General features: G+C 28.6%; 1 protein-coding gene and 1 long non-coding RNA gene across 2 annotated transcripts; both read left to right on the top strand.

Annotated features, from left to right (window-relative positions):
• The first annotated feature begins 5,834 nt into the window (after window positions 1-5,834).
• Window positions 5,835-6,492, top strand: LOC124953542 (short-chain dehydrogenase/reductase family 16C member 6-like). Its single transcript, XM_047505067.1, has 3 exons — window positions 5,835-6,054; window positions 6,331-6,395; window positions 6,448-6,492. Exons 1-3 carry the CDS (start codon window positions 5,835-5,837, stop codon window positions 6,490-6,492), a joined length of 330 nt encoding a protein of 109 aa, XP_047361023.1.
• A 2,295-nt stretch (window positions 6,493-8,787) lies between these two features.
• Window positions 8,788-9,281, top strand: LOC124953416. The gene is made up of 3 exons (XR_007102223.1): window positions 8,788-8,925; window positions 9,038-9,120; window positions 9,189-9,281. It is a non-coding gene; the product is annotated as an uncharacterized LOC124953416 (long non-coding RNA).
• The last annotated feature ends 2,293 nt before the right edge of the window (window positions 9,282-11,574 follow it).

The following is an 11,574-nucleotide window of genomic DNA, read 5'->3' as shown; positions in this document are numbered from 1 at the left end:
GTTTAAGACATTATAAATGCAACATGCTTGCATAAATTCTCTTAGAACTTTTTATATTAACAACAATTTTTTTATTTCAGTTAATCCAAAAAGTATTTTCATTTGTAATGGTATTTTATAATACGCTGTAAAGAAAATGATGCTTCTAAAAAAGATATAATGTACAACATATGTTTCAAATTTGGCGAACATTTTAAATATTAAAGATTAACAGTTGTGGATGTAAATTTCGTTAATTTTATAACTTCTATTATCAACTTGCTATTTATCGATGTAATGGCTATATACCTATAAGAACTCGATTTACTTTTACTCGAAGAGTATGTATTTACTCTTCAGCGATAAAGTTCATAAAGCAATCTAAAAGTAAAAATCAAACTAAAGTTCAAAAGTAAAATTCAATACTTCAATAATAAAGTTCACTGCACCTCAGTTATTGTTATATCAAAATTATTGGGTTGGCAACGAATAGTGAAAATACATAATTAGGGTAAACATCGATCCAATAAATTTTTTAAATAATACCATTGATTCCGTAGTGGTTTAAAGAAATTAATGCCGTACAGAATATGTAATTATAATTTTATTAATACAAGGAAAATATACATATTATTTGTGCACATAACGATGAGTCACATTGAAACACATTTTATATTTGTTGAAGTATGATATAATTGTTGATGTATTCTTGTGTAGTAACATGTAATTAGTTGTATTGGCTATTTCTGAAGGAATAATAATCAAGAATGTAATAAGACTCGGATTTTGTGAGTCTGATATAGATATAACTGGACTTGTTACGATTTAGATTGTTCTGGATACCTCCGTTTGAGGTATAGTCAATGATATTGGTAAGACTCGGTTGTCTTATTGAAGAGTGCGAATAGTTGAATGCAACTAACTATAGATTTCTCTCAAACTGCCTACGAAAGCATTAATGAATTAAGAAATGAAAAGGGAGAAATTTTAGTAGAAAGTGCCTGGAACGGAAAAGTAATATTCTTATTACTAGTGGGCGTGTCAGGATAGTTCGTTCGAAATGCTTAACCAATATTATATGTAGTCCTTTGTTCTAATGATCATGTGGACTCATGAATGTTGTATTGATATTTGGATAGTAGCTTATTACATTATCGAAGACTAGGTACTTTACTAATAATGCCTGAGCTCGAACAAAAATGACAATGTGTTTTATCTATTTTATTTCTTAGCGAGTATCCAACGAGTTCCCAAAAGCAAATGTACCCAATAGAGATATGTGGCTCTTAGGCGAAAATACTGTAGATACCTGAGATTGTGCACGTGTGTCAACATACCCTTAGGAGAAAGTATTGTAAATATCTAAGATTACGCATGTGTGTGTCAACATATTTGATTTGAATCGTATCGTAATTAATATAAAGTTTTGTTACAATGGTTATTTAAAAACAATATGCCTTTAACTTTGCAACTGAATCATTTTTCTTAATTACAATTAGTATCAGAAAATTTTCTATGAAGAATTCTTATTGTGGCTATGGAACTTTTTTGTTTGTTTCTTTTTTGTTTTTTCTTTGTTTATTCTAAACAGAAATAGTAATTACGTTATTTTCTTTGTTTTAAATAGAACGGTATATTTATCTTAAAATTGATATATTGCAAAAAATCATAGAATTCGAGCTATTAATTAGATTTAATTAATATTAATAAACTCAATATAATTAATAAATTTATTAATAATATTAATAAACCCAATGTAATTAATAAATTTGTTTATAATATAATTAATTAAATTTATTATTAATATTAATAAACTCAATTTCTATTTTATTGTAATTATATCTCCGTGTATTTTCAATTTTTTTTTGTATCTCTTTGGAACATTAAATAACGTTCAGATTAATTTCAAGCCCAAGATCACTATTCTACAGTTCGCTTATTTAACAAACTATAACAATCCATATATTTGTAATTATAGCCAGTATGTATTATACATACTATTTGTTATTCATACAACATGCGTGTTGTAAATTAAATGTTTTAAAGTATTTAATATAGAAGTAATATTTGTTTTAATCTCAATTACTATCGAAGACATAAACGTCATTTTTCGTCAGATTGAAGATATGTCAACCATTTCTAAATAACAAGAAATATAACAAAATGGCTTGGTTAAATAAAATTTTTACAATATGTCTCACTTCAAACGATATGACTAAATATATTCGATCTTACTAGTTTTTGTATATATTGGGTTGTTCGGAAAGTAATTTCGTTTTTTTCCCGACAGAGGATTTAATTGTATTTTTTTGCACCCAATTTCACACTTAAGCCGCATAATAATTATATATTTTGAGAGCTGATATAGCAAGGCTTATGTGTGAAAAAGTCCAATTGATTCTACTCAGTAGTTCTTGTTTGGTGCCCTTTTAAATATGAAGAGCAATAAGCAGCATTTTCGTCATATTTTATTTTTTTTCTATAGAAAAGGTAAAAATGCTGTTTAAGCCAGAAAGAAATTAACCGATGTGTATGGAGAAGATGTGTTGACAGTAAGCCAGTGTCAGAACTAGTTTGCAAAACTTCTATCCGGCAATTTTGATGTCGAAGATGCACCACGTTCTGGAAGGCCGGTTGAAGCTGATAAAGACACGATAAAGGCATTAGTTGATGCAAACCGGCGAATAACAACACGTGAGATCGGCGAGAGATTGAATTTATCAAATTCAACTGTTTATGATCACTTGAAAGGCCTGGGTTTAACCTCGAAGCTCGATACATGGGTTCCCATGTTCTCATGGAGAGAAATTTATGTTATCGCGTTGACGTTTGTTATTCGCTTCTCAAACGTTACGAAAATGATCCATTCTTGAAGCACATCATTACTGGGGACGAAAAATGGGTTGTATATAACAATGTCAAACGCAAGAGATCATGGAGGAAAAAAGATGAATCGGCTCAAAGCATTTCCAAAGCCAATATCCATCAAAAAAGGTGATGCTGTCTGTTTGGTGGGATTTTAAAGGTATCGTTTTTTTTTTAAATTTTACTAGATAACACAACAATTAATTCGGAAATCTACTGTCATCAGCTGGACAAACTGAATGATGTACTTTAATAGAAAAGGCCAGAATTAATCAACAGAAAAAGTGTAATATTCCATCAAGATAATGCGAGACCTTATACAAGTTTGGTCTCTCGCCAAAAGCTTTTGCAGCTTGAATGGGATACAATCCCACACTCACTATATTCTCCAGATTTGGCACCTTCGGATTATCATTTGTTTCGGTCACTGCAAAATTTTTTAGACGGTAAAACCTTCACTTCAAATGAGGAGGTCAAAAACCACCTCGATCAGTTTTTTTGCCAGCAAAGACCAAAAATTTTATGAGCGTGGAATCATGCTACTACCAGAAAGATGGCAAAAGGTATTGGATCAGAATGTCCAATATATAATTTAATAAAATTTTGTTCATTATACAAAAATTATCTTTCATTTTCATAAAAAAAAAACGAAATTACTTTCTGAACAACCCATTAAAATCAATAGGATCGAAGATATTTGGCCATATCGATTAAAAGAAGACACCCTTTATAAATTAAACTGGTAAGTATCATTAAGTAAATGAAAAACAATATTCCGACTTTATATAATTAATTTAAAACTTTGTTTTTTAAAAAAATTTCAATTATTTTCTATCAAAGTCATATCAGTTTTTTACTGATGTCAAGCACCATTCTACACTCTATCTACGAAAATTCAAATCCTGTTGTTAATCATGACATTAAGAAGCATGAAGCTACGGGTGTTTTTAATCGGTAGAATCTTTCTATAAATATAGAATCATCGTAAACTAAGTGTTTACGCAATTAGACATATAAAATTCTCAATAATTACTGAATCGTTTTAAAATCGTTATTTTTTTCTTTTTATTTCTGATAGCATGGTTTTAAAAACTTGAACATCTATATATATTAATAATATGTGTGTAATCACGATTCAACTTTAAGGTCATCAAAATGATAAAGACATCCGTTACGTAAAGATTTTTACGTTATGTACAAATTATTTTTGCTGTTCTTATATATTAAATCTAAATAATAAATTTGTTGGAGATTATGAAAATACATATTTATAATTATTACTGTTGGTCAGTGTATCGCTTATTAGTTTGTTATTTTCTCATACTTGATAATCTTTTATTAGTGCAGTTAGGTTGAATAAAATCTTGGATATTGCTTCGTTAATAAAGTTATTTTTCCTTGAACACGAATTAGTTTTTCTTATTCTTTTACAGTAAAATTAAATCCTTTTTTCACTCTCATAAGACTGTTTATTATTTTAGTTTCACTTTAATGAAAGAGTTTTCAATTTTGCGACCATTATGAATTACCGATTTCTTTTTCAGATTGACTTAAATAATAGATCTTGATCATTCTTGATCTTCGATCATTTTCCGTGAGATTTTTTCGGTCGAATTGAAATGAAACATAGTTAATTAAAAATCCATTCTTATGTCATTTTTTTTTTAATATTAGTAATTAAATCTCATATTGATACACTTTTATATCAATGAAGCTGTTTGCCATAGTCGAATATTATTCGATTATGATTTAGTCGTCCTAAAAATGCTATCAAAAATAAATGAGAACGTCTATTGTTGTTATGTAAAGTTAACTGTTATTATTAAGAATTTCTCTCATTATAATCCTGTAATGTGTAGCCAAGAGAAATAATTAATTGACGTCTTATTTAATCTTATCTTATTTTCTAATGAAAACAGAGTGTATGTTCATAGAACGTTATGATCAATTTTGTCAGTATATCTTGTGAATGAAATAATTAGATTGTGATACAGTTTCGTAAAAAATGATCTTTTTGAACTAGTATATTGACCTCTTACGCAATTAATTAATTGCGTAATTATAATAAATAATTATAAAAACGGATAATGCTCTTCCGGTTTCACATAATTATCTCGATTACAATATCTCCATTTCGTTTATATCGACATCATTATAAACTACATTTGTTGATACTACTTAAATATTTGGTTAGAACTTCAATCAGTTAGACGATAACCATGATTGATAGAAGATAAACTCCACTTATAAGAAAACAATCATTGATTTATTATCGTTATTCCTTTTTTTAGTTTATAGTAATTCAATTCTGGGAGATTCTAATCAATAAAACTGTTGATTTCTTAACGTAAGTAAACAACGATCATCAGAATTTTTATACATTCTTATTATCGTTAGTCTATGCAAAAATTACAATATTATATATATTAGAAGTTTTTAAATAATCATTTAACTGCACGTGATCTATTTTTTTTAAATAAAAATATATATATCAATTATCGATAATTGATCTAATTCATCAAGTCAATAGATTCATAATAAAAGTCTGTTAGGTTTGGGATCAGGTTTATCTAGGACGCAATATGAGCTCGTTTCTCAATACAATAAATAATTTGGGTACTAGTGTAAATAGTTATGTTCAAATGTATATGTAATTATGAGCCTGTATATGATATTTGAACGGAATGTTTTTAAGAGTCGGAAGTAGATTTTTGTTTAATTAGAACGAAAGTTGAAATATTCGCGTAGGTTTTTGAGAAAAGTAGATACAGGGTACATTGGCTTGATCAAAGCACGATTTTATAACAATGATTATGATAATGATAATAATGGTAATATGAGAAGCTATAATTGAACGAAATATAAAATATGTAATTTATATATTATATTCAATTTCATAATGAAACTGACGCCATTTATAACAAAGCGTTTTTCTAACATTACTTGTCCATTAAAGGCACTAAAATAACGAAAAGAATTTCATTGGAAACATGTGGAACATTCGGCCTTTGATGAACACTATTATGTTCACCTTTATGGAAATCATTAGGAATATCATGAAAATATTTATTCCACTGCAATACCGAATGGAGAATATTTCTGGTGAGATTGCTCTCATCACTGGTGCTGCTGAAAGTCTTGGAAGAGCATTGGCCCTTAGTTTAGTTAATCATGGTGCCATCGTTGTCATTTGGGACATCAACCAAAAAGGTGAGTTGACTTTGATAATATATTTTAATCCCTTCTTAAATTCTCAATTTATTCGAAATAATAGATAGATGAGTGACGCGTATCATATTTGTATTTTAAAGGCATATATTTATTTTTATACACTTTTCCTAACTACAGTTTGACGTAACATTTAATTTTTTGTTTGTTTTCATTATGTCATACAAATTCATTTCTGCTTACACATTTATACTTACTGTAAGGATGAAAATAGTAATAAAAAAATTAATCCTATACACTTTAAAACGTCTTTTAAAGACATCTTTAAAGTATTGAAATACGTTTCAAAAAGAGAATTTAATTATACTAGAAACCGATTCAATGTTTGTTTATGGAAATTATTGAAAATAATATTTTTTCGTATTCCTTTGACAGAATCTTTTGTTCGCATTCACTGTTAATGCGAAGCATATTATCTGATGTATATAAAAAATAACCAGAAACATAGGCGTTTTTGGATCCAACCTTACACGGCTTTTTTCAACCTTACGATGAATACAATACGCACTCAAATCTTGGCGATCTGTTTTGGAAACTGTCCATATACATATATTTGTTTATCTATTTATTACTTCCTATACAGTATTATGAAAATTCAGTGAAAATGACATGAACAAATGAAATAACTTTCATCCTGAGATACATATACTCAGTAATAATAATATTATTAATTATTTACTATAAAATACTATATATTTAACTTTTGCCGAATTATGTATGAAAGCAAAATACATAGACGTATCTTTTTTCTATTATATTTTTAATTTCTTCCTAACAATGTTTTCACCTTTGACTAATAGCATATCGAATAAAAACATCTAAATATATTTAATTTCGTTCGTCAAATGATGCATGTATACAATTTACTTATTAATTCGGCCGAGCCGATTATTTAAGAACAGTTGTGACAATTAACTGAAAACTTATAAGTTTGAAATTAATTAATGATAAGAAAAGCATATAAGAATTATTTTTATTTCGAAAATCGTCAGAAGATGTTTACATAAATGATTGATTTTCTTTCGTTATCTTTCAGGTATTGAAGAAACGATGGAATTGATAAAAGCGACCGGTGGTACTTGTTACGGATACGTTTTCGATGTTCGTAATCGTGATGATATTTACAAAACGGCTGAAATAGTTAGAGAAGAAGTTGGTCAGGTGAGATGACATGCAAAATGTTGTTAGATTTTTATTGATGAACATAGCGGAAAATTCTGTTGATTTGCACTCGAACAATTTTTCGAGAGAAACTTCTTCTTGAGATTGATGGATTATGGAATGCAGGCGTTCTCGTGCTAACGATATACTTGCTTAGAAAATGATAGTAGATAACATTCTAATACATTGGATTTTCTTAAAGGATCAGATTAGCCATTTTAGTTCATTTATAGTTTTGTCGATTTTTAGGGTCATTTAGGGGAATTAATATTTGAAGAATTACTGTTAAAATTAGTTGAAAATTTTTGGCTAATGATCAATGAAGCTATTTTCTTTTCTTTTATATCGTGACAATCTTCGATTGTTTTGTATTAAATTTCGGGATATTTTCTAATTTCTACGATTTCAAGTTCAATACCAATCTAATCAGACACTATGATTTGCGGTGAAGTATTGTAACGAGTCGTTCGGTACATATCTTATATAACTTTTGTTGTTAAAGAACGTCTAACGCGCGCTTTTATACGTAAATAGTAGAATATTTTTATTCAAATATTTATTTAATTTGTAGGTAACTATTTTGATTAATAATGCAGGTGTGGTAAATATTGGAATTTTCTGGAAGACTTCGGATGATCTTTTTAGTCGTCTAATGGAAGTAAATATTATGAGTCTATTTTGGGTAAGAAAAACAATAATATATTCCTTATACGTTCAATTCTAAACGAAATCATTTAGTATATTACTGTTTAATGTTGTTGCTTATCAAAAAAAATATAATTCAAACATTGCGGTGGATTACAGATTCGAATAAAGATCGTAATATCTAAACGTACCGTATCGTTGTAAAGTGAACTGTTTTCCGACTATCTTTAGATTGATAGTTCTTTATTTTTGCTCCTTCAAGTCGTTTGAACTTATAAAATTTATCATAAATACTGCCAGTTAGATTTTCTCGAAAAATTTTTACTCTCTGTATTCATGACATATTCTTGTATATATATATATATATATATATATATATATATATATATATATATATATATATCCGTGTGCATATCGTTGTACAGCAAGTTAATTCGTTTATAAGGCTAATTAGAGGAAATTTTATGTATTGTTTTTACTTGTTATTTGCGTGAATTCATTAGCACTATCGTCTATCATTTTCAAAAGAGGAAAAGAAAATAGTAAATTGAAATCTGATAGACATCCGACTGCTTTTGAATGAAATCAAAAGAATGTAGTAGTTTTGATCGTGTCAGAATTAATGTAAACACAGTTATCATTACTATATGTAAATTCGCAGCGATTATATCGATCAATCGATTTGTTGAGTCTAGATGACCAAAAATCAATGAAAAATCATTTTGACTTGCTGATTCGATTCAGTACCGCAAGTATGTTCAAATGTATGTAATCGTTCGATAACAAACATTTTCTTCATGATAGTAATGAAATATATAAATTTGTTGCAACTATATGTGTTCCTAACAAATTCCTAGATTCTTGTAATAATAGAATCTTTTTCAGACAGTCAAAGTATTCCTTCCGGCAATGATAGAAAGCAACAAAGGGCATATTGTGAACATAGCGAGTATAGCAGGTCTCATTGGATTTCCGGTAATCGTAGATTATTCTGCGTCTAAGTATGCAGTTGTTGGTTCCAGTGAAGCATTACAAATGGAATTAGACGTATGTATTTTGCTTAATTTAGTATATTTATTTGCTGATAGAAATATCGATTAGTTGGCTATATTTTTGTTCCTATATTATTTTTTTATTTCTGTTTATACATTTTATTTAGTTTCATGGACATGACGTTAGCATTACATCAGTATGTCCGACTTTCATTCACAATACGGGCATGCCTGCAGCTAAATTCTCTGGGTATGAATGTTTAGTACCTGTAGAGTTAATTACTGTATAAATATGATAAAAATGAATATTTGTTTCAGGCGTGCTCCAATTGTTAGTCCGCAAGATGTTGCTGAAAGTACTGTTACTTCCATCCGGTGTAACAAGAAGTTTATTTTGGTGCCAAATTACATGTATTTTATACTATTTTTGAAATGGTATAATAGATTTCTTAGAAAACATTATCTGCAGCACTTTTTTTTAACTTTTATCGTTTACAATATAATAACAAATCTAAACCAAATTTCAAGATAATGCCACGTCATATCTACTATGAAATATTGAAGTTTTTAATGCAAATTGAACCAACTGAATTTTATCCAATAGAAAGTCAAGAAAAATGTAAAACACATCTTTCAAACGCAAGTAATGTTGCTATTACATCATAACCACTAGGCAGTTTTACATAATTTTTGCAAAAAGTATCATTTATGTAAATATTTCAATATGAATATATGGATAATAAAACATGAATAAAGAACAGAATCATCAAAAAAATTATCAAATAACAAGAGTTCATAATTTCGGAATAGAATATCGGAGACGAGTATAATTTGTTCCTTATTTATCTTATAACTAAAGTCCCAATAATTTGGCTATTACGTCAATAACCGAATATATTTTTGATGCTCTCATCTGTGTGTAATTATTTTAACTTAGGTCAAGGACAGGACATATGTATGCACAAGCGATAAAATGATCAAACCGATATTCATTTCAAAATACCGCTCGCAGCATAATCCCAAATTAACAGGAGAACATAAATACTTTTGAGGGAACTTCGTGAGGTAGATGTGAGATAATTGATTTAGTAGATATCACAGTATATTTATTGTAGTATGATACAATCGTCGTTGTGTTATGAGTCGCATTGGTAATTCTTGAATTACAATGAGATAAAATTCGGATGTTTGTATGTTGTGATTCTGAATATTATAAGTTAGACTGGTATGATTTAGTTTGTGCTAGACACCTTCATTTGAGGCATAGCCAGTTATATTGATAAGACTCGACTGTCCTACTGGAGTGCGAATGCTTGAATGCTATCGTCTGCGGATTTTTATATGCAATGGAACGTATTATTTGTTGTATCGTTGATAATGAATATGAGTGATCTGATTTATAGTTATATTTGTATCGAAATAAATTGTTATATAATTTTTTAATTTTTTTGATTTATTTGCACTAACTTTTTAAAAAAGAAAAAAAATTTATATATATATATATATATATATATATATATATATATATATGTAGGAATTTCACTAGGAATATCACTAAGACCGTAATGTCTTTCTGAAATAAATTTATTTTAATATACAGAAGGATGCAGATATAAAGAAGGAAAAATATAAAGCGAAGGTAAAACATATGCACAATCTCTTATGAAGTATCTTTTTATTATCGAAAAGAAATTTCTCTTCTTATATATCTCATCTCTTACCCTTTTTGTTTCCGATCCTTACAACTCTTTTCTTAATTTCTACCGATGTATTATACTGGTACTTACAATGTATTTATCTTATAACATAAGTCCCTATAGTTTGGTTGTTAGATCATACGAATCAACATTTGAAATTACCATCTGTGTGTAACCGAGTCTTAACATGAGTCAAGGACAGAATATGTGCGCATCCAAGTAATAAATTGATCAAACCGGTATTCATTACATGGAAATTAATTCAACGATTTTTTTTTTAATTACTCAGTTATAAACTATGTATTAATATTATGTATACGTATCTCAAATATGTAGATACACATATTTGATGTATCTAATCAAACAAACTGGCAAGATGTATGTTTTTTTATGTGTATAAGATATGCCGGTCAACAAATTAACTGAAAAACGGAAAGGTTCGAGAAGGTTGCTAATCGTACGTGTGGGTTTATGCATAAGGTTACCCATTCAGTGGATAAATAAAGAAATGAAAGGTTCTAATAGTAATTGGTTATGTGCATTTTGCGAGGTGCGTATGGTTATGGAAAATAAAGATCTGAGATATTAGGAGAGAGAGAATGAAAAATAGCGGCAAAATTGAATGCGAAAGAGAGTTTTGAATAATGTCCAGCGATTGATGTACGAGTGAAACATGTTAAGAAGGACAAACACCGAAGCAAAAAATTAACAGAGAGACAGATGGGACAGCGAACAGCGAAGAGCGAACAACGAACTGTATATGATATTATTCTTTTTATAATTTTTTAATTAAATATATTTTTCAATGTTTAACCAGTAGTCGAGTACAATTTTGTTTTCCTCAGCATTGCGCCGGCCTATTAGTAGGGTAAAAATTAATCTGCCATTAGTGTTTAACAGCTGTAATTATATTTTTTCCCACACACACACACACACGCACACATATTTTTGCACATATAGATTTGTATAGATTGAACATCATATATTTTTATTAAATATATTAATCT

Source organism: Vespa velutina, chromosome 12, assembly GCF_912470025.1.
Source record: "Vespa velutina chromosome 12, iVesVel2.1, whole genome shotgun sequence".
In the NCBI taxonomy this organism is placed as follows: domain Eukaryota; kingdom Metazoa; phylum Arthropoda; class Insecta; order Hymenoptera; family Vespidae; genus Vespa; species Vespa velutina.
Note: the sequence above shows the minus strand (reverse complement) of the source record. Positions and strands in the feature narration are given on the sequence as shown.